The following is a 24,401-nucleotide window of genomic DNA, read 5'->3' on the forward strand; positions in this document are numbered from 1 at the left end:
TTTAAGATCTGTTTTAAAGCGCTAATAAAAAAGTAGAAGTGTGTGCATACCTTCAAATTATATATATGGGAAATATATATATAGGTGAGTCTCAATTAAAGCTGCTATTTGTTTGTTTTTTATATGCCAAAGTGATTGCTCTTTTTTAAATTTCTTGTTGCTACGGTGTTGGAAATAACTCTTAATTGAAGGTGTTGAGAATCTTAGTTATTTTTGGCCTCCTCCTTTCCCCCTAATTCTATGATACAACACTACCTGTAATAATTAGTTCAGATTTATGAGATGTTTCTCTTGCTGTTTAAAGCTCCAACTTTTCAATGAATTTCAGGATCTGCAGGGTTTAGAAAAGGATGATGTCTGCAGGAAGAGCTCTAGAAATAGATGAAAAGTTGTCAAAGGATCACAGCATAGCTGAGGTTGGAAGGGACCCTCTGGAGGTCATCTGGTCCACCCACCTGCTCAAGCAGGACTACCTGGTTGCCCAGGACCATATTTAGACAGCTTTGGAGTATCTCCAGGGAGTGAGACTCCATCCTCTCTGGGCAACCTGTGTCAGTGCTCAGTCACCCTCACAGTGGAAAACATGTTTCCTGATACTCAGACAGAGGCTCCTGTGTTTCAGTTTGTGTCTCCTGCCTCCTGTCCTGTTGCTGGACACCACTGAAAAGAGCCTGGCTCTGTCTTTTTTGCAGGTACCTGCAGGTACTTTTACACATAGATGGGATCTCCCTGAGCCTTCTCCTCTCCAGGCTCAACATTTCCAGCTCTCTCAGCCTTTCCTCAAATGTGAGGTGCTGCACACCCTTCATCATATTTGTGACCCTTCACTGGGCTCTCTCCAGTATGTCCAGAACTGTCCACAGTATTCCACGTGTGGCCTAACCAATGCTGTAACACTCCCACTTCTGGTAACACTCCTCTTAATGCAGCTCAGGATGCTGTTACCTGCCTTTGCCACAGACTTTTCTGTAGTGTTTCCTTTAGTTATGCAGAGTTTCCTTCAGAATATGCTGTTTTGAAGGCATTTCAATGAGAGGAGTCTGGGGTAAATGCTTCTCTTGAAGAGTTTATTTTTTTCCTGAGCTCCCATAGTTCATTTTTCTTGTCCTTCTTCCAGAAGGTGTGCTTGTACAGGGTTCTGAAGCAGAAAAGATCCTGAGGCACTGTACTGTTCTGAGAGGACTGTTGAGTATATAAAGCATAGAGGTTACAGGAAATGAGGACATACAAGCTTCTCTGACAGGTGTTGCTTATGAAGTTTGTTGGGTCACATAGTTAAGCATGCGAAATCCTTCAGCAGTATAAAGATAAAATATACAGGTTATCCTAAATGTAATTTTTCTGGCTTTCCTGCTGAAGGTTGCACCAAGAAATTACTTTAAAAGTTTATAGATTGAAAGCTCTTGAAACTTATTTACAATATATTCTCATGTATTTAATCTTACAGGCTCATGAGCGACTGGAAGATTCTAAACTTGAGGCTGTCAGTGACAACAACCTGGAGTTGGTGAATGAAATTCTTGAAGACATCAGTCCATTAGTAAATAAAGATGAAAATATTGCAGAATTGGTTGGAATACTCAAGGAACCTCATTTTCAGGTGCCACCTTTTTACTGTATGTTACCAACTTACTGTATCAGTCTCTACATATGGATCTAGGAATAATAATGAAACAAAACCTGACATGTAGCAAACTGTAATATGTAGGATTTTACTCTGAATGAAAGGTAAAGTAGAAGCCCTGTGGGGTTACAAATAAGCCTGATTTTATTCTTTGATATCACCTCAAGAATATCTTCACTCACTGTATTAAAATCTACTGGAGTTTCTGATATAAATCTTGGACAAGCATTTGCTTTCTATATGAAAGCTTTCATAACAATTCTTTGAAGGCTTCATCCTTAACATTTTCAGGTGATCTACTGATAATTCTGCATTTTGGTTCAGCTGTTGGCATTCAAACTCAAGTGTAAGATGTACGGTTTGCAGAGTGAACACGACTCTTCTGTGATCTGATCTGTACTGCAGCTGAAGTTCAGACTCTGCATCCCTCTCCCTGTTGCTCTGCTTAAGTGAGGTGTTGACGTGCTTCTCAGAAGCAGATGTTTTTCCATAGCTGCTGTTCTATGACCAGCTTCCATACTGACTCTTAAAGATTAGGGTTTGAAAATCCTTGGTTGATTTTGGCCTTCCCAGGTGGGCTTCAGCAAACTGTAGTACTTAGCTCTAGGTATCCTGTAGAAGAACAGAAGCAAACCTTTTGCCACAGTACCTTTTGGCACGTGAGTATGGAGTCATGGATATTTTTGGGGTATACGAGTTTAAACACACTTTTTTCCCTAGGCTTTCAGTTACAAACTATATAAACATAGCAGTGAGGTGCATTACTGTTTAACGTGGATAAACAATAGAAATACTGGGAGGCTGTATTGTAGTCTCATGGAAGAGGGAACACATTAAGTCCTCAGCTTTTGAGGTAGTAGCTCTTGTGAGTGATGACAGTTCCACTGCCTCTCCTGAAGAGCAGTGTGTTGGCCTCCTGTCCAGAAAGGCATCATAGCTAAGTGATCAAAGGCTAAGATTTGGAGACATACTGGTGAATAAACCTGAAAATCAGTCTTTGATCTCTTAGCAGAAATTGATGCTTAAAAGGAGAGGAAGAGTTTGAAGAAATTGGTATTGAAATGCAAAAGGATTAGAATTGAGGGCCAGCTGGTACAGTGACACACCTGACAAAGATCTATTGTGTTAAGTAGAGAAACTAAAGCTAAAAGTTAAAGAGGATGAATCAAAAGATGAAAAGAACATAATAATGGAAGTGCTGAACTTTGAAAGGCACTGTAGCAGTGATTTCTGGAGAGAAATGGCAAAGACCAGAAAGCAGCTGGGCAAAGGATCTTTGGGATGGAGACTGAAAATGACCTGTAGGAGAGTGAGGTCAAAAAAGAATTTATTTAAAGTGAATAGCCAATACAGAGGCAAACCCAGCATTCACTCCTGTTCAGTGGTCAGATTTACAGAGGCACAGCATGATGCTGGTGTCAAGTACTCCGTTAGTTCAGGCTTAAACAACTTAAATGAGTAATCTAAAAGTTCTAAAGTAGCTGGCAAACTAAAATGTCAATATTTATGCTCTTTCTTCTATGTGTTTTGTTGTTTGCTTTATAAAGAGCAGACGTGAAATTGCATATTGCTACCTTAACTTTACAGTTTTGCTCTGATCTTTTGCTAAGTATTTCATGTTAAAGGTCCATTTAACAAACATCGCTGTTTCCCTTCTCTGTCCCAGCAGTAGACATCTAATGAAGACTGTAAGGCTAGGACAAGCCACCTGTGATACCTCCCAAAACGTTTTGTGAGGATTTAGTAATTTTTTTGCTCAGACTTCTGAATGAGAAGTGGTATCATTCACCTGTGGTTCTGTTCCATGGGCTTACTCAGTTGTTTTTTGAACCCATATGAAAGTCAGTCATTCACAGCATCCCTCATCAGAGTGGAGACTGTGCTTGTTTGGTTTTGAGACTGTCTCTTTTCAATTTCACTCAATATTCCCTTGCTTTTTTGTAGGAAGAAAGTGAACAGTTTTCCCTTATCAGCTTTTCCATGTTACCAGTCATTTGAGGGACCTCATTGTGTCTGTCTCAAGCAGATAAAATGAAGGGAAGCAAAACTGTATGCAGTGTGGATTTATGAGGCGGTGTCATAAATTCCATTGCATCTCCTACTCATGGCCTAAAAGTTCCTAGTATTTGGTTTGCCTTTTTAACAGCTGGTGAATAGACTGGAATTGCTCAATTGGAAGGGACCCACAGTGATCACCCAGTCCAACTGCCTGACCAATTCAGGGCTGACTGAAAATTAAAGCATGTTATTAAGGGTGTGGTCCAAATGTCTGTTAAACACTGACAGACATGGGGCATAGGCCACCTCTCTAGGAAGCCTGTTGCAGTGTTTAACCAGCCTTTCAGTAAAGGAGAGGTACCTCTAGGCTCAGAAACATAGAAGTGGTTGTTAGACTTGGATTGGTTTTGTACTCTTTGCGTCTCGGAGATACCATTTCTGAGTCTGTCAGTTAATATGTTAAACTAGGATTGTGTTTTCCCTTGCAGTCTATTGAATTTATTTGCCTTGCCCTCACTCTGTTGCTCCTGAGGTGCCTCTGCAGGTTATAGTCAGTAGTTTTAGTCCTTGAATAGCTGAGCAGCATCAGCAAACCCTGTCACTTCACTTCTCATCCCCATTTCCTAGATCATCTATCTGACATGTCAGTGTATCGGCAGGACACAGGACTGAGCACAGGTGCCTGTGGGTCCCCTGGTGACATGAATTCTGGAAACTAATAATACTATATTCCTGGCCCCAGTTTTTCTGTCTTTTAACCGATTATTTTCTTCCACTCAAGGGTCTTACTGCTTATCCTATTGTAGTTTTGTTTCTTTAAAAGACTTCTACCACAGGCCCTATGGAAATTGATCTATATTAACAACTCTAAACTGCCTTGTTGCTGTGCCTGGTGACTCTTCCAAGGAACCTGACTAGATTTGAGACTCATGACTTCCCTTTATTAAAGCATGTTGTGCTTTCCAGTGATCTGTTTTGTCCAGCCATTCTGGTTTTTTATGGAAACTTCTAATTTGTTTAGTATCAACATCAGACTTAATCTTTTACCATTTGTTGACTCTTCCTTGGAACCCACTTTAACAATTCATGTCATGATTATTGCATGCTGCTGCTTCCTGAGTGGGTCATGGGTATGTAAGAGAAATATGCTATTTCTAGAGCTCCCAACTTCATTTGCTGCAAAACCTGGATAGCACAGAAAGGACAAAAAAGTGTGAAAGGAAAAGACTATTTGATGGTTAAGATAGTCAAATACTGCCCTGAAGAACTAACCTATTAATCACTCTGTCAGAATTAGAATTCCTTTGAAAAAAAAAAAGTCTGAAGCAACTTTAACTTGTATTTTTAAAATTTATTTTCTAAGTAAGTGCTTGTTGTGAGGCCTTCAGTATCATTTCTAGAAACAATGAGCACTTTCGGCTGCTGTGTACAGGTGAAAAGCTACTACTTTGAAATATATCTGCTGTGATTCAATTTTGAAGCCTAAAATTAGAGCATACCTTTTGGCCCTTAACTTTATGCTTCCATCACCCATGGCGAGGCAGGCAACAAAACCAACTAAGACCGAAATACTATTATTTTGATTAAATGTTTTTATTTAACTGATATTGTAGTTATGATGTCTCTAGAAGAGCTTCTGGGGTAATTTTCAGACCAGACTGTGGATACAATATTCTGAGGCTTGGGGAAGCTATATGTCTCCCTCTCTGAAAAGGAAAGAGGAAATTACCTTGCTACTCAAGAAATAAGTGCTATCTTTTATGCCTCATTTGGTGCAAAGAGGCATATTCCAAATTCTGGAAGAAGGGAAAAAGGAAAAACACAGTGTCAATTGCAGTTATAGAAAATGTCATTTGTATCCTTTCTCCAGTTCAGTAAATGTGTAAACAAGCCACCCTGACTCTTCTGAGGTTTCATGGACACTATTGTGTAACAGGTTTAGAGGTTGATTCTGTATTTTACAAATGAATGGTGCCACTTTATCACAGCATCACCTTACAGTTGTAACCTACCTTAGCACACAAGTATCAAATGTGCTATACAATCATCAGTGCAATAGCTTATTTGAATGTATCATTTAGTGCTAAAAATACCAAATTACAGGATTTCATTTCTTCTACACATTTTTATGGTAGAACATTTGGGAAGGACTAGCTTCTGGAGTACAGGTGCATGCATGGCTATAGGATTATGTTTGCCTGACTTCCCTCCCTTTTCTTGTTTCTCCTCTCATTCCATTCTTTTTCTTCCCTTTGGGTTTTAACTCTTTTTAAAAGTTTTAACTAAACTTTTCAGGGGTCAAAGTGTGGAAGTTCTAATGAGTTTCACAGTATTGGTGGCTGCCCATATGTGTTGAAGAGCCAACTGGCAGAGGCAGCACATGGCAAAGGCTGTAGAAAGTCTTACCAGGCAGTGGCTGGAGAGCAGAGGTGAGGAATGGTAAAAGAGGTTGCCTTGAGGGAAGAGGAAGGAGTTGAAAATTACCACACTGCTGAAGTGGTTAAACATGCAGAAGAATCACTTCTGCTGCTTATGGAAGACCTTGTTCAATTACTTTCACCTTTTCAAGAATTAGGCAAGCCATTCATCCTAGATAGTAGATTCTGCTGGCAATAAAATACTTAATCTGAAAAGCAGCCAATATTTTCTTCTAATAGTTAGGTTTATAATGGCTGATCAGACCTTTAAAATGTTTCATATAGAATAGTGATAAGTTGCCTCCTACACAGATACTAATTTATAGGGTTATTTCCCCCACATATTCCTGTCTCCTTACCAGCCTGCCTGATTTCTCTAAGATCATAAATGATTTTCTCACTTTTTCAGAATAGCCTTTAAAAATGCTTCATAACATGTGTAGATTGTGTTGAGAATTTTTTTTAGGAAAAACGAATTCTGAATTTAAACTTGGCTTCAGCACTGCAGAGAGCCTTGGATGTTCAACGTTTCTCTGAGTTTTTACTTACTTTTTTTTTTCCCCTATTGAATATGTGCAGCCACAGAAAACTACTGTAAAGAAGTCAATATCCTCTAAGTTTATGGGTTATTTTGTGACAGCATCTTGCATAAAGGGATCATACTGTCTGCCCCAGGACTGCCTGTCTTTTGTGCGATATCTCGTGTGCTTTGTAGAGTTCTTCTAAATTTCTTATTCTGACAACACTGACATTTTTTTCCATGAGAACCTTTCTACAGTTATCCAGTCTTGGATAGTCAGCTGATCCTGTTTACAGGAGGAAATTTTGTATGGAGGAAACTTTGAACCGTTTTATGGTTTTTAATTGTTCACTCCATGTTGTTTTGCAGACTTTGGCAGTGGTTTTATAAGTGTTCCAGGACCAATATGGAAAGGTCAGATTCCAGGGGAGCTCTGGAGTTGCAGGGGCACAGGATATCACTTTTTCCGATAGCACAAGAAAGAAACAAGAGAAGTTCACACAACTGTATTTCTCAGATCACTCAGCCACGTTACTGAAATAAGAAAGTAACTTAGCGACATAGTTGGCGAGGGGTCCTGCAGCGGTACAGACACATGGCCCCTGTTGCCAGGTGGCTGTGCTTAAGTGTTCTTCAAGATTGTAGGCCATGACCTGGCTGGCTGGAACAGCCTCATAAAACTGGTTTAGATTCTTGAGTTTCAGATCTGAGAGTTAGGGGTGAGATGGTAATAAGTGAACTATGGTTGCAAGGAAACCAATGAACTACTTTTCTTGAAGAAACCACTTTATAGTTCTGGGCAGCAGTGTACAGTTCCTGATGTAATGTAATGGCCAGTCTTCGCGAACGAAGAACCGGGAAAGGTCTTTCCACCTTCCAACCTGCACATTGGATTTTTTAGGTGAGACACAGTGTGCGCGGAACTGAGCCCACCCTTTAATCCTGAGGTTCATCTGCCGGGGCCAAGCGAGCTTGGACGGTGGCAGCGAGGTCCTCAGGACGTAGATGGATTGCCTTACAGGGCTAGCGAGCTCCATCTGCCCGGGGAGTGTCCCTGACCGGGAATCGAACCCGGGCCTCGGCGGTGACAGCGCCGCGTCCTTAGCCACTAGACCACCAGGGACTCCCTAACAGTTCCTGATAGTCTTTCTGTGACCGAGCCATGAAATAGCAGGAGAAAGATCCTCTGATTGAGAGATGGTTAAGTAGCAGTTAAAAGACTTTTTGCTGATACATCAAACTGAGTGGTTGAAAAGTAGCAGAATGTGGAATGGGATCAAATTTAAGAACTGAAGAATCTTACAGAGCACGTTAATTTGAAAAGGATGACACAGACTGTTAGCTTAGTAGTCATTTTGACTGTGGATCAAATTATAATCCATAAATTGCATTACCATTAAAGGGCAGGGAGCTGTACCAGCATAGTTATGTCTAAGGCTCCATGAAAAGTATAGTGGTTGTGGCCAGAAATTTTGGGAACAATTTTGTTCTAGCATGTGGCCAAAAGAAAGCTGGAATTATTGTGCTTATGTATCTACCTGGTTTTAGCAGTGGTAAGGTGTTAAAATGTGTAGCTGATGCTAGTTGGTTTCATTTTGGAAATGCAGAAAGATCCCCAAAAAAATGTTACTTGCAAACATTGACAGAGAGAAAACCATTCTCCTGGTTTGGATTGGATAGTGAAGAATTAGAAACTGCTATCATCTGACAGCTGCTTGATTTAAATAAATGATTGTTTTTCCTATTTAATTTGATTTCAGAGTATCAGAGCAGCCACAATAAGCAGCTGTCTTTAAAGTCTTAATAGAAGGGGCAAAATTGGTGAATTAATACCTTCTAACCTCAGGTTGAAATATCAACAGGTTCATCATGTAATGGGCAGATTAAAATGACTGTTCAGGTTTGTGACCCTTTGAGGGCTTGTATGCTGAGCTTAGCACTAAACTAATGTGGTTACACAATGTTTAGCTTGAGGGTGGCTTACAGAAGGATGGAGTGGACTGCATAGCAAAATCAGTAATGTCACCTACTTGCTTGCTCTGCTTTATAGTAGTTCTCTGTCTTCCTTTGGCATGTGCGTGTCAGTATCAGTGATAGTCCCAGTGGTGTCTTCCCTTTTTAGCTACTTATGTGACACCAGTCAGTAATCTGATTTAAGCCTGTATCTCACCAGGTCACTGAAACAAAGCTACATTGTTTGAGGCCTAGTAGGTGTCTCCTCTGCTTGCTTCTTTTCGTCTCCCTGCATCTGTCAGTGCAACTCTGTGCTGTAGGATGCTTTATCTTGAACTACTGTATATGATAGCTATTGGGTGTCCCTATTCCTCTCACAGAATCATAGAACAGTGTGGGTTGGAAGGGACCTTTAAGATTCCTGTTCCAAGTGACCCACCACAGGCAGGGACACCTTCCACTAGAAGGTGACAGAAAGACAGGGAGTCTCCACTGTCTTATTTCACAACTTTGATCTTGGTTTAGCTGTATGCATTGTCTTAGAAACTTTTCTTTAAATCTTAAGGTATCTTTTATCAGAAAATCATGCCTAAATTGCATTGTCTTGCAAGCATGATGATATTTGTTTGGACCTCCTCCTTTGGCTTTGTATTTGTGTGGACTGGTGAAAACACTTTCAGCTATAAGGTCTGAGCTCTTGTCTTCCAGAAAGTAAATTCTGTTAATTTGGATTCATTTGGTGCTAGCGTTTTGCCTTGGCTTTGTGCAAGCATTCATTTTGCAGATTGCTAGAAGTCCTTGCTTACCCGTAATTATCCAAATTACCGGTGAGGAAAATTTTACTACATTAAACACAAGTATCTAATGATGAGCTATCTTCATTTTTTGCAGTGAGTTGTTTGTTTACTGTAACCATTTGCTGGAATACTTTCTCATTAGGTGAAAGACTATTATAGGTACTCCTTATTCTGTCTCCTTTCCTGGCAAGATCACACATTCCTCCCAAATTAATTACATTTCTCCTATACTTCCTTAAGAAGAAGCATTTGTATTTACAAAAGAAAACATATTTGCCAAGACAGGAGGCTTATCAGTCCATGTGAGCACTGTGGACGTCAGTTTTTTCTTCATTCCATGTGAAGTGAGAGTTTTATGATCTGGCCCCAAAAGGTTGTTCAGCACTAAATCCTTTTGCAAATGCTTATTTCAGGATTTAAAAAAAGACCTTTTCTGTTCCTTTGCAGTCACTCTTGGAAGCACATGATATTGTTGCTTCAAAATGTTACGATTCCCCTCCTTCTAGTCCAGAAGTCAATAATTCTTCAGTGAACAACCAGGTTGTTCCAGTAGATGCTATTCGTATCCTTGGAATTCACAAAAGAGCAGGAGAACCATTGGTAAGTAACTGAAGATGAATTTGTCTTTAGATTAAAGTACAGTTGAAAATGTTTGCATGTGCTTGGTTTCTTGCATTATGTTTTAATTATTTACAGTATTATGTTGTGTAGTTTAATGGGTGATAAGATCAGTATTGAGAGGTTGAAATAAGAAGATCCTTATGTGTTCTCTCTCTAAGATATAATGGGATAGTGAATAGGCAGTCACTAGACCAAAGGACTTGCTAGCATAACTGACTCTAACACAACATGTTTGGCCTTGAGACAAGATGACAGGGTCTCATGCAGCCAAGAACAATGCAGTCATTTTTCAGGCATATGAAAACCCTGTCTGAAAGCACTTTTATGTCACCTGATGCCTCTCTGTGTACTGGGAGCTCTTACACCCTAGTAACTGTAGGTGGAACATCCCATAGCTGTGCATTTCTGGTTGAGATAATGGTAAAATGAAACTGAGATTGAAATAGTGGTAAAGTGGTTGTCACATCTCTCGTTCAGGGTGTTACATTTAGAGTTGAGAACAATGATCTGGTAATAGCACGGATTCTTCATGGAGGAATGATAGATCGACAAGGTCTTCTGCATGTGGGTGACATTATTAAAGAGGTGAATGGCCATGAGGTTGGAAACAATCCAAAAGAATTGCAAGAACTGCTGAAAAACATTAGTGGCAGTGTCACTTTGAAGATTCTTCCCAGCTACAGAGACACTGTTATTCCTCAACAGGTCAGTGGCACATTTCTAATGGTTCTGTCAAAAGTTCTTCTTAGTACTGTATTATGTAAGACTATTTTAAGATTTTGGATTAAACATAGTTTGATTATTTTGTGTGTATAATGCTAGGAAGAAGGCTAAAATGAAGATACCAATATTAACTTAATTACATTTTTGTAATGTGTTTATTCATTACCTTAATGTGCCACATCCAACATGCCTGCCTGAAAAAAATCTCATATGTGAAATCGATGAGCTGTTATATATTGCATGTAAATATGTTTCTTTGACACCAAGTGACCTCTGATGACCCGGCCACAATCACACTAATATGCAGTGAACTGAGTGTGTGTGTGTTTATAACAGGGTTGGTGTCCAAGTAATCTGTTCCATGGAATTCAGAAACATACTGAATGCAACAGATTAGCTTGAACCCACTGACTTACATAGGAACTGAGATGGAGGCTATTCCTTATCCTTTTGTTGCTGCAGGCTGTCAGTTTCTCCATGGCAGAAGTAACTTGTTGCTTTAAATCAGTGCCTTTGAAACACCTTTTAAGGCCTTAATGCCCGTGACTGTAGCAGGCTCTGCTTACATTGAGCAGAGGCTGAGGAAATGTGCTTGTGTTCGAGGCAGCGCTTCCTCTGCTCCCCAGCCTGATACAAAGAAAGTCAAAGATGTTTCCAGTCCACAGATGCACGTTACTGTTTCTTCTCCTGCATCAGATTTGAATCTTAAGCAATCACTGAGTTCATCTTAAGATTCCACAAGCCTTGAATACAGTGCTCACATTCTGAGAATTTTTCTGTATTTTTAAGTAATTAAAACTCAGAATACTAATTAAGTTTTGTATACTGAAATGCAGAAATGAATTTTTTGTAATACATTGTCCAAATAGAACAGTTGTTTTTTTATTTTTATCATGAAACCTCTTCAGCCAATGTTTGCACTGTTGATTATTCTGTCTCAGCTGGTATATGACTTTTTTTTCCCCCTAGTTTGTATTTTACATGCCAAATGCAACTTTGATCATGTCAAGATTTTATGCTCTAGGTAAAGACATTACTTCAGTTTGACAGATAAATTAGTCAGAATGTATTTTATAATGTCTAAGCTTTGTTAATTTTTGCACATTTCAGGTTTTTGTGAAGTGTCATTTTGATTATAATCCATATAATGACAACCTCATTCCATGCAAAGAAGCAGGTTTGAAATTTTCTAAAGGAGAAATTCTTCAGATTGTAAACCGGGAAGATCCAAATTGGTGGCAGGTTGGTAAAAAGATTAAAATAAATTAAACAAAAAACTGAAGAGCATCAGTAGTTGCCTTAGTAATGAACTCTTTAAATTATGATCTTCTTCTATTTAGCAGTAGATACAAGAAAAAATATTTATGCTGCAATCCAATTTCAAGCTAATATCAAATATTAATAGCTGAAACCAGAAGAAATGGAATGTTTTAAGTTGTATATGTAAGGCTTATTTTGCTGTTAGGGCTACTTGTTTTGTTTTTTATCATAGCCTGGACGTTCCAAAATCAGTTTAAGCGGACAGTTTCTAGCCAAAAGTCTTAGGTTGACTATGTTAATTGTGGTAAGCCTTCCCTGACAGCGACTGTGGAAGACATGGACCCCTTCCTGAGTGCTCAGAGTTGAGGAGAGAAAGAGGGAAATTAATCTTACGGATTTGAAGAAGGGTGAGAATAGCTATTTGGAGAAGATGTATCTTTTATTTCTACAGTGGTGATCAGTGTCTCTGAGCTGTATCATGAATGTTCATAGTCACAGTGTTTGGCACTATTTCAGATATTAACAGTTCATCCTGCTTAAAGTTTGTATTTCTACATTCAGTCCTTCAGTAGAAATGTAATCCAGTGCTTCTGCTATTTTTATTTTTTCCAAGACACTATACACAGAATTAAACATCATCAGTGCCTTTGAAAGTGGGACGAGTGAACCTTTAAGACTTATCAACTGAGATACTCAGAATTGGAAGTGGCAAAGAGTTTAGCATTATTAATTTCCCTTGCTACCCCTACATTGTTCACCCTTTGCAAGGTAACAAGTAGAGAGCCAGACATTACTTGAGAACAATATATATGACTTCTTTAAAAGCAGCAAAAATATTTGAGTATGCATAATCAACTGCTGGATTTTGTTGCTTGTGAGTGACAGAAAGAGAATAAAAAGTGTGAGGGAAGACAGAAAATTTATTACTGCCAACTTAATTAGTTTCAGAAGTTAGACACTCCAAAACTCAGGAGTAGTTTGACATTTAGCTACCATGCTGACTTCTGTATTGCTTTTCAAATTCTCCAGCTGTAACTTGTGGGAGTCCAAGAGAAATAAATCTTCAATACTCGATCAGTGGCAAAATTGAAATGTGTTAAATTGCTATAGTGTATTGCTATGCAGATCATGCCCCTGGGAAAAAAAAGTTACTTTTTCCTTTTACTTTCTAGAAATGCCAGACTGTTAATGAAAACTTCATACTGTAAAAAATGAGTTGGTCATAGGTAAAAGCATACAAGTTGAAAAGCAAACCTTTCCTATTAGCAAATGAAAGATTTATGCAAGCAAAGGATGCATGCAGAATTATAACATTTCATGACTGTGTGTTTGTACATTTTAAGCTTGCTGAGAATTGAACTTGCCATGAAATTATTTTATAGAGAATCTTAGCCAAATTTTCATTACAAGGAATACTTAAGTTACTAAGATTTTAAATGTGGAGTTACTTAGTGAAAGAAGTTTGAAGGCACAGTTAGGCACGTGTTAATGGCATTCACTGTGAAATGACAGTTAATAAGATGCACTGGAACCTGTTTGGAGCAGCTCAAAAATACAAAATAAGTGTACTGTATACTAGAAAATCTTGACTTTTGTCACCTGCGAGTTCAGTATCTGGAGCTATAGAATTCCATTTTAGATTTTCATGCTAAAGGTTTATGGCTTTAGGAGCTTACTAACTTAATGGGAACCAGTAATGAAACTTGTATCTATTTTATTTAAGTTTCCAGAATTGTAATACTCAATGGCAAGGCAGTGTTACTGTAAAGGAGAATTTTAATATCCACATCTGAGTTTGAATTTCTAAATTTCAGTAGTAAATGTATCAATACTCACCACTGAGAAACTCTGGTGGTGTGGAAGTCAAGTCAACACCATGTTGATGACAACAGTGCTTCTCACAAGTTATAATTTTTTGTATTATTTTGTCCCCCAGGCTAGTCATGTCAAAGAAGGAGGAAGTGCAGGTCTAATTCCCAGCCAGTTCCTGGAAGAGAAGAGAAAGGCCTTTGTTAGGAGGGACTGGGACAATTCAGGTGAGATTTAGTGAATTTCAGGAGTAGCTTTTGCTCTGGTTCCATTTGTTTTGCTTTTCCTGCTTTCATAAATAATAAAAATCTGCTGTGAGATTACAGAGAATATTGTGAAATGCTAAATATTATATTTTGACTTTGACTGAAGGACAAAGGCTAAAGTCTCTGCTTAGTGTTCAGAGATGAACTGATTCAAACATGAATCAGTTTTGCCATCTGCTGATGAAAAGTTGAATGAGGTGGGATGGGCATAAGAATTAACTTTTGTTTTTTTAAATTGGGGGATTTTTAGTATGCGCTGAAAGTTACTTAAAAAACCACGGATTTTCCTGCTGCTTTTACAAAGCTTTGTAGGAAAATAGTATTTTTTTTTCTTGCTATACCATTTGATGTGCATGTAAATAGATGTGATCTGCCTTAGAGCATACAAAGTTTTAAAATAGTCCTTATATATGTAATTAATCTAAACTTTCAGATATTCATGTAAATTAGCTTTGGAAAAACATATTTAACAAAAGTGCAAGTTCATATAATTTTTTTATTTTTAGGGCCTTTTTGTGGAACAATAAGCAGCAAAAAAAAGAAAAAGATGATGTATCTCACTACAAGAAATGCAGGTATCTCTTAACATTACACATGAGTCAAAGTTGTCTAGAGTTCTAAACTTGCAGAGTCCACTGTATACAGAGCTAAAGATTTGCAGTAAAATATTTGATCATAAATTTCATAGATCAGATAGTTTTTATGGTTTGAAAGCAATAGTAAGCAGTGCAGATATGGTTGTGCTGAGAGCATCCTTTGGTAGGGGGAAGTCGGAGAAAAACTGGCTGTTAGAAGAGAAGAAAAGCAAAAGCTTTGTTGCCAGCAGATTGAGGGGATGTGATCCTTCCCTCCTACTTTGCATCAGTGAGGCCACACCTGAAATGTACTGAGCATCTCCCCAGTACAAGAGAGACATGGGCATACAAAGGCAGTGAAGGGACTGGAGATCCCTCCAGTGAGAAAAAGCCAAGAGAGCTGGAACTGTTCAGCCTGGTGAAGAGAAGGATCAGGGCGGGTCTCATCAATGTGTATAAATACCTGAAGGAAGGATGGAGCTGAGCTCTTTCAGAGTAGTTCAGTGACAGGGCAAGAGTCAACAAGCAACAATACAGGAGGTTCCCTCTGAAAACACGTTTTCCACTGTGAGGGTGACTGAGGTCATGGGGTCTTTTGAAATAAAGCAGAACTGCTTAGGGTTTTTTTTTTCTTACACCAGTGACTGTGTATTAAACTTTTTTGTACATTTCTCAATGTAGAATTTGATCGTCATGAAATCCAGATCTACGAGGAAGTGGCCAAAATGCCTCCTTTTCAAAGGAAAACGCTGGTCTTGATTGGGGCCCAAGGAGTGGGGCGAAGAAGTTTGAAGAACAGGTTCATAGTACTGAATCCTACTAGGTTTGGAACTACAGTGCCATGTAAGTTATCATCATTCCTATCATCAAATCATACTTTAAGTCTGATTATCTGGAAAATACCTGATGTTTATCCCAATGATTTGGTGTAGGAGTAATTTTGTCAGAGTTTAAAAATTATATAGAATGGGAAAATGAAAGCCTCTTCCTCTTTTCAGACAATTGAACTAACATAGGATGACTGTGAAAATATTTGTAACTGGCAGTTAAATGTTACTGATGCTGCAGAAAACCAGTTTTTGTCTGTGCAGTATTTTAGTCTGTGGATTTCTTCAGTGTCAGTCACCATCCCTTACTGGGGAGATTCTAGAAGTTTCTAGTAGCCTTCTGTAATGAATAGACAGTGGAGTTTCTCAGGTCTGCCTTTCAGTTTTCCCCCTGTGGAAGCATCCTAGGCATTATAAATTGTTGTTTTAGTATTAGAAATGTAGGGAATAGCAACAAACTTCCAATAAAACTGAAGTGTTTGTGCTCTTCAAGATTTGAATAACAATCTGATGTTTTTATATATCTAGCCTGAAGTCCATGGTCCTTCATTTTTTCTCTCTATCAACTGCAGAAAAAATGCTTCTCCATTACTGAAGTATCGTTTCCTTGCCTTCCTTTCAGATATTTTACTCATTCACAACACCTTTATGTTTTTTAACTGCTCCCTCCTGTTTGACTGCTGCCCAGAGAAGTCCACCCTAGCTACATTATTATTCTCCTGCCATGTGCTTTTCAGAATTTCAAAAACAGTCTGTTCCCTTCTGTTTTCAGTGGGAAGTAGATCTGATCATAACAGGGGAGGAGGGACAGGTCTGAAAGGTGAATTGTGCAACATGAGAGAACCAGTCTCTCTCATTTTCTGAAACTCTTCACACCAAAACTGGCCAGGGCGTTTAGAACTGGTATGTAAGGCTGATAACAAGGTTGACTTCTCAGTGTTACTTTTTTAAGGAGATCTTGTCCTGGGAACCATATTATTTTTTATTGGCAAAATAGTAAGAGACTTTTTATTGCTTCTAAAATTCTTACTTGATTTTAAAAAAGCCCTCAGAATTAATTGTCTCTCTAAAATGCTATATAAATGCTTAAATGTATATAAGTAATGCAACACAGTGTTAAAGTACTTTTACTTGGAGTTCTTGAACACACTTCAAATACATAAAAATTAACTTTTCCCAGTCTTGACAGTCTAAGCATGCACATGCAGTACCTAGTTGATTGTATGTAGAATCTCCTCTCTAGAATTTAACTGGGATAATCAGTGATCAGTAACTTTAGTTGGTCTCAGTTTCTTTATTAGAAGAAAATTCTCCAGGTTCTTCAAAAACCAGTATATGTGGTAAATGGCTGAAATGGATCCATTGTGCTATGGAGAGAACCATGTTCTTGGTCTTGAGCTCTAATCTAGCACATTGTGCTGTGGTTTCTCTTCAACAGAGGTAGCTGAACTATTAAATCATCTTCTGGCTGTAAACTGTTAAATCCTGTTCTCTAAAATTTAGTTCAAACTGTTATGATAATATTTTTTTTTGTATTGTATGAACCATTATAGTGTTAATGTTTCTGCAGAATTGTGGCTAAAACCACATGTTCTAGTAATATGTTTATCAGTAATAGCTTCAGAAGATCGTTTTCCCTGAGACTTTCCTATCATATTGAAGTTGATAGGAATTCCTGGAAGGGGGGGATTGATTTCCACTTGTATCACCAAATTGCACCAAGTGCTGATAAAAGTATTACCAAAGGAATCCATTCACTGTTCCATTTAATATGTTCTAGAATTCAAATCTGATTAAATACAAGTAGTGGGTAGTTAATATGGTGATAGGATAGCAAAGTCAATAATAATTCAATAGGATATTTTATTTTATTTTATTTTTACTTTCTTGCTTAAATAATGTCTGTACTGCACAGCTTAGTCAATACCCAAGGGAGTTGATAATGCTTTACTTAAATATTGGCTTTAATCTTTCTGCAGGGAATTTACCTTATTTTAAAGGGTAAGTTGTCCTGGAAAGCAGCATTAGCTGGCTTCCACTAAGATTCTGCAACAGTGGCTGGGCTGCTTCTGATATTTAAGTAACTTTCTTTATAGCTAGCTTAGGTAATTCTACCCTGAATAGCAAGGGCAAATACAGTGAGCAAAAGTTTGGGGGTGGGATAAGGCAGATCTTGTTGTGTGTTCAGTTATTTTCAGAAGTACATTTGGTGTTTGAGAGTTAAATTTTCATTTGATTTCCAAGTCACTTAAATAATTATTTGAAGTGAATAACTAAAAAGATGACATGAATGAGTATTGTAAATGCCGGGAAGGAATAATACAAAGGAAGTGGACAAATGAGTGGGTAAGAAACATATAGGAAAGAATAGAAATAAAGGGAACAGGAGGGGCTGTGCTCAGTTATAAAACTTACACTAGAATAATGAATTAATCTGTACATGGAACAATCACAATTGTATATTAATGCATATTATAATCTCCCTATCTTAATAGGCAGTCCAGTCTCGTATTTTTATTCCAAATATAAAAAGAAAATATTCAATTTATATTTTAAATTTCTTGTTTAGTTACTTCACGAAAGCCAAGGGATGATGAAAAAGATGGGCAAGCATACAGATTTGTGTCACGAGCTGAAATGGAGATGGATATTAAAGCTGGAAGATATTTAGAGCATGGAGAATATGAAGGAAATCTTTATGGCACCAAAATTGATTCCATCCTTGAAGTTGTTCAGACAGGAAGGACCTGCATCTTGGACGTAAATCCACAGGTATGTCATTTATAATGTTCCATTACAAGTGTAGGAGTATAATGTTGAAGAGGTGAAGAGGTATGCCTTAAAATTTGAAGGCTTCTTATCTGGTTTCAAGGTTACAATATCAACTGGATTCGTGCCTTTGTGTCACGTCATTGGAATGAGTTAGAGAAAGATGGAAAAAACCCAGCTTAGATTCTGCATGGAAAAGGCGACTTGCAGAGTAGTAAATAATCTTTTTAGCCAAGGAAGGAAGGCTGTTGAGCATTTCAAAAGGCAGTGCAGGAGTTTCTAAAATAGAAATAAGAATCTTTGCTTATGTGTTCCTGTCCATTGTAACAGATCAGTTTTGCAGTGCCCCTTAAGTAAGGGGGATATGGGGTGAGTCATTCTCAAACTCTGGGTTTTTTTTTTCTTTTTCTTTGCTTCTAGGCCCTGAAAATACTGAGGACTTCAGAATTCATGCCCTATGTAGTGTTTATTGCTGCTCCAGAGTTGGAGACTTTGCGAGCTATGCACAAGGCTGTGGTAGATGCTGGGATTACAACCAAACTTCTTACTGTAAGCAGATGATTTCTTATTTATTTGCTTTTGCTTTGAAAAGGTTATTCTTAGATTTTTTTAAAAAAATTTTACCTTTTCTTTTAGATGGAAATTGTTCTGAAATTAATCTGTAAGAAAAATTAGGCAAGACTTTTGCTGATTACTTAGTGAAAGTTAATCAAATACTATGTATAAGGAAGATTGCTTCTTTCTTAGAAATAGACCTCTTGCAGGGAAATGTTGATTACAAAAATTATTTGTAATGTGTTCTTTGGAAAGTGTCACCCTTGATTATTTGCAGCAAATTGTAGATATTTCATGGTGGGAATTGTTCTTTTATGCAAATGTCTTTCCTTCACTTTCCCCATCTCTCTCCCAAAAATCTTTGTTCAGTTTTGTCTTATAATACACATGTGCCTTAAAACCAGAATCTATAATCCTTGGGTAAGATATTGCAGCTTGTGTAAACCAAGTCAAACAAACAGCAAAAAACCCCAACCATCCAAACAAAAAAACCCCAGTAAAAACAACCAAGAATGCAGGTAGTCCTTGTTTTCACTGCTGCAGCAGCACGTGCTGCACTGAGAAATGGCTGAGACTGCCAGAATAGGAAGTGTTGAACAGCTTCTCCTCCCCTGAAGTTCCTTGGATTTGTCATATAAAGCGAAGTGGCCCATTTTATTAATTAGATCTTCCCTGCCTTTCTGAGACACAGTGCGTAGCAGAGGGAAATGAGACATGCTTCCTCAAGCACAGCAAATTATAAATACTCTGTGTGGGCATGAACTTCCCCAGCTGCAGAAGCAAAGCAAAAAAGCCAGATTGAGCAGTTAGGAAAACTACCCTCTATGTTCAGCAGGGCAGGCCACTTCCCCATCGGAGAAAAGCCGTGGTTTGCTGACAACTCACAAAGATAGTGCTGCAGCTTAGTAGCAATATCTTGAATAATGCTGATGGGACATTCACAGCAGTAAAATGGGGGAGTGGGTTACTATTCCATTAAACGAATGTGTGATTTTTAGTCCTGGATTCTGGTATCCTACATTCTAGTATCTCCATGGATGCTCAGCCTTTCCTTCCTCCCTGTCCAACCTTTCCTTCTGCCTGCCTCAAATGACCCCTGAATTTTGTGCTGCATACAGAAGAAACCAATGTTAAAACTGTCCAGACAAGTATAAAAATAATTTCCTGCGCTTCCTAATATTTGATTCCCTAAGGGACATCCTTGCCTCTCTATTACTTCTCCTTATGAATAATAAAGAGCATGGTTATATTTCAAATATGCATTTATGTGTCTTTACGGGTTCTGAATCGCATCTGTGCACATGTATATAGAGTATGATTTCCTATTTCATATTCTTGTGCTTCCTCAACAAATGAAAAACAAATGTCATTTTAAGTATGATATTCTACATGTTAGTGGGTCTGTCTGTATTATTTCTAGCATTTTAAACCATTCCATTACAAAAATTCTGGCTCTTGTAGTCATACATTTACTTGTCTCCTTCATTTACTGTGAAGGAAAGGCTATTTGCACACTTATTTTTTCATTTTGGCTTCTGTATTGACAACTCTGTCAGGACTTGAAAATATGAAAGTAAATATTGTAAAGGGGGACAAATCTCATAACTGCTTACAAAAAAAATTCTGTTGTGCAAAAGTGGAGAGGAATTTTCTAAGAATGTAGGACTAATGAAACACAAAAATGTACTTAGAGGTACCTTCATGAAGCTTCATAATGTAGGAATAGAAATTTCCTGCATATTTTGTAGCTCATATCAGAACTACAATAATGCAGCAGTAGTTTACAAACCAATGTCAGGTTGGCAAGGCTGAAATGCTGCCTCTAAAAGCCCCATGGTAATCTAGAGCTTTATTCTGATAGAAATGTATCTTTCATTGGCTTTTGTTTCATACTGGTTTAAATCTTGGATTTTTGGTGCTTTCTGTGGAAGCAAAAGGGGCACAAATATATTTACAAAACTGATTGACTCAGTCATTCCTAAAGCATTAATTTCACTCTGGTTGGACCGTCAGTTGTGCGTACAAAAGGATTAACTACCCATTGTGCACACCAGCCCAAGTTCACATGCTTTTAACGATTCAAAACTGCAAGACTGGCAAACATTTTTTTGCCATATTTAACATTAGTGTCACATCTTGAACTTTTTCAGCCCTTTTAATGTATTTTAACGAAAGTTCTGTGGGAATTTACTATAAATGAAAACTTTTCTTGTTTTTAAAATATATTCAGTATATAACTTTTTAATATGTACTGAAGGGGTATTCTTCTGTGTTTGTAAGGATTTGCCAAGTCTTACCATCAAATCTTTAGTAAGATTTAGATTTAGTAATCCTTCAAAATCTCTTCCACAGGACACTGATTTGAAAAAAACAGTAGATGAAAGCGCGCGGATCCAGAGAGCGTACAACCACTACTTTGACCTGACCATTGTCAATGACAACCTGGACAAAGCCTTCGAGAAGCTGCAGACTGCCATTGAGAGACTGAGGCTGGAGCCACAGTGGGTCCCCATCAGCTGGGTGTATTGAGATGTCTTGAGAGGAGCTTAAGTAACAAATAAAACCAAGAGCAGCAAATGTGACATGTAGATACCGATGATAACCTACAGCACCTGTGCATTTTTACTCTGTGTATATTCAAAAGTACACTGTTCTGAATTTTTATAAAAATGTTGAAGAGAAAGTGTACTTAAATATGTAATTTATTTTAATTTTTCTAACTTTTTACGGATAACCTTTCTATTCATATCACATAAAGGAAATGCGTTTAAGCATTTTTCTATGTTTTGATTTAGTACCTTTGCCTTTTTCATCAAAGAAACTTTCAGTCATTCACTTCAACATTTACATCTTGGTCTTACATTTTCACTGTGATTAAAAAAAGGATACTTGAAACAATTTTTGTAAAATTTGTTAATGTCAATGTTTAACTGATCAAAAGTCTATCGCTCTTATTAGGAACAAATACTAATTTCTTTGCTTTTTTTTAAAATTCCTTAAAAAAAAATTCGCGGGAGCAGAATTTTAAATATTAAAAGCAGCAACAAACAGCTCCATTGCTCCAGCTTCTTTCAGCTTAATGTTGGTGCATTCCTGATGTTTCACAATTTCTTGATATCTCTTGATTTAGGTAACTTTTATGTAGGTTCCCTTATATCTGTCTCCTAAGTTATTATAGAGCAAAACCTTGCAAGCTGCTTATTAGGCTTTCTTGGGAACCAAACTGTTAGCCCATTAGAGCTGAAGTACTGATGTTAGGAAGTCATATGCAAGGTAATTCAGTGCAATTTGAATAATGGTGAAGTAGCTTGAGAGAGAATCTGATAATGTGGAGCCTTGTAGGTGACACTTAATGTTTAGGACTATTTATTCACACTTGTGAAAACACATTGCTTTAAGGAAAAAAAAATAGGCATTTTCTTTTCTTACAACATTGTTCTGTATTTGTATAGTGATCTGTGGCTTCATTTCCTGCGATGTCTAGCTGGGTTCTAAATTATCTTTTAAATATTTGTGCGTGATCAACTGCTGTATTTTATGAGTGTTGTATAATGGCATTACTGTGCTTTTTCTCACATTGTTTTTAATTGCATTTTTCATTAGATAGCTTGTGAATTGGAAGCTTACTGCTAGGAAGCAATGTTGTTTATACCTTTTTGGTTTTACAATGTATTTTCTTTTGCTTAGTGACAGTTCTCCCCTCAGTAGGCTCATTGATACAATTTGTGTTATGTTCAAGTTCCTCGATCAAAACTTAGGGTGATGTAAATTTCTGCTTGAGAACAGAATGAAAAGACAGCTTGTTGCTCAGACGAGCTCCTTTTGTGACCATGTTTTATCTTATAGTGTCAGCTGTTGTATATAGTCACATTCACCACCACGTCCTGGGTTAGGTGTCTAAACTGAAGTCATCTGTTTAATTTCTCTTCCATCTGGTGACAGGCACCTGGCTTCTGGATTCTTTTTCAACACCAAAATGTGACACGGAATGCTATCGAAAGGCAGCTTCCTCAGAACTATTTCTGGAGGAAGACAGGCTTAGACATTGTAAAACAGTATTGCTTCCTGGGGCTCTCAAAAGACTTTTATGTGCACAAGGAAAAGAAAAAATGGAGTTGATGCACTACAGGAGAAGTGTGTTAAAAAAAAATCCCTCAAAACACCCATATACTACAAAGATTTTTACAAAGCCTATGAAGTTGGTTGTTGTGGGGAAATAGGGGCAGAGGGGACTTCAAATCCCAGTGTATGTGGAAAATGTCAGTCAAACTTGTATTTGGCACAGGAAATCTTTGTGGCTCCTCATATAGAGATTTCAGTCTTTTAGAAGGAATCTGAAATTCTCTAAGGAAAATTTGTACCACTACTTTGTTTTACTGCTATACTTTTCAGGATGTGTTTTCTCTGGTTTTGTTTGAGTTTGGCAGAGCTTTTAAATGTGGCACCAGCATGGGACTCTTAGTTTCCTTTCCCAGGAAATATGTTCTGTGATCCTATCACTCAGAGGCTGCTTTGAGAAATGGATCAAGTTTTGTATGTAGCAGTAAATGATAGCAGGGCCGTTGCTTGGCTATTTTAATGATTTGCTTTTGGCACTCTATGCTGAACATGACTGAACTGTGTTTGTGTACTGTGTCATAGGAGACCTCCATAAGCTGTAAATAAGATGTGCTGTCTGGACAGATATGATGCCTTTTCATTATGAGTTAGAAAAATACTCTTATTTATGATGCCAAAAATGGGCTGAGTTCACTCTTCCCTAATGAACAGAATGAAACGATTCTTCAGTTTACACACCATAGTACTTTATATTGCAAACGTCGCTTACTTTCATCTTTTTTTTCCATAAGTTTACTTAAACCAAATGAAACACGTGAAACATGGACAACAAGGTTTAGTCAGGAAAAGCTCTCTGCTCCTTCTGTTTCCATCCCAGAGAGAACACTGTCAAAAGAGTCTCCTAGTTAGCAATCTCCAGAATAGCCACGTTCTTGCTAAAGGCTAAAGCTTTAGCATTTGCTACAGGTTCGCACTGTGTGCTCGATCAGGCAGCGAGCACAGTGCAGCCTGGTGGCTGAGCATTGGGTGGTGGTAGCGTAGATGCCAATGAGCAGTACAATTCTTAAGCAATAAGAGAAGATGGCTTGCTTAGGTTGCAGGCAACGATTGTATGGAAGTGTCTGCAGGTTTTATCTGGGTATCCACATGCCAGGTTGTAAGGGGGAAAACAACCCAAACACCACGCTCCTTGCATCTGTTAAATCATGTGGGTTCATGTTGGCATGTGTTTAATACTGAGAGAGAGAGAGAGGTTGGCTTGGTTTTTGCAGTGGAGAGTTTTGGTTTTGTTTTTTAGCAAAAACAGATTTTCATAAGATATTCTGCTAGGTTTGTCACTACCTGGTAGGATGACTAGCATGAGAATGACAGTTACTTTTCTTTTTAAAAAGCATTCTTGGAGGTTCTTACAGTGCTGGTGCTGTTTCAGTGACATCCACAGCAGTGATAATCTCTACCTGCCAGGGTGTGCTGGATCAGCTGTTAGACAGGGACCTGTACATTGTGCAATTAGGGGAGAAAGAAACTATAAAAGGCTCATTTTGAGCAAGTGAAAACATTTCATAGAACAGCTGTTTGAAGTATTTCAGAGGAATTAAAATAACTGGGATTTCATGTATCTCATTCTG

At 38.0% G+C, this 24,401-nt stretch overlaps 1 protein-coding gene and 1 non-coding gene across 13 annotated transcripts in view; one reads left to right on the forward strand and one right to left on the reverse strand.

Moving 5' to 3' along the window:
- The window catches only part of MPP6 (membrane palmitoylated protein 6), a 56,353-nt gene extending 32,198 nt beyond the window's left edge, over positions 1-24,155 (forward strand). For all 12 annotated transcript variants that reach the window (XM_027896011.1, XM_027896021.1, XM_027895969.1 and 9 more), the window contains 10 exons: positions 1,448-1,600; positions 9,757-9,909; positions 10,408-10,635; positions 11,764-11,895; positions 13,850-13,949; positions 14,495-14,563; positions 15,245-15,406; positions 17,960-18,162; positions 18,580-18,708; positions 21,067-24,155. In XM_027896011.1, the coding sequence (XP_027751812.1) occupies positions 1,448-1,600; positions 9,757-9,909; positions 10,408-10,635; positions 11,764-11,895; positions 13,850-13,949; positions 14,495-14,563; positions 15,245-15,406; positions 17,960-18,162; positions 18,580-18,708; positions 21,067-21,243 (1,506 nt within the window). In that variant the 3' untranslated portion in view covers positions 21,244-24,155. The remainder of the gene's footprint in view (positions 1-1,447; positions 1,601-9,756; positions 9,910-10,407; positions 10,636-11,763; positions 11,896-13,849; positions 13,950-14,494; positions 14,564-15,244; positions 15,407-17,959; positions 18,163-18,579; positions 18,709-21,066) is intronic.
- Positions 7,610-7,682, reverse strand: TRNAD-GUC. Its single transcript has one exon. It is a non-coding gene; the product is annotated as a tRNA-Asp (tRNA).
- Positions 24,156-24,401: the final 246 nt, after the last annotated feature.

This window comes from Empidonax traillii, unplaced genomic scaffold (assembly GCF_003031625.1).
Source record: "Empidonax traillii isolate 1590-97213 ecotype Southwest subspecies unplaced genomic scaffold, ASM303162v1 scaffold17:size2698205, whole genome shotgun sequence".
NCBI lineage: Eukaryota > Metazoa > Chordata > Aves > Passeriformes > Tyrannidae > Empidonax > Empidonax traillii.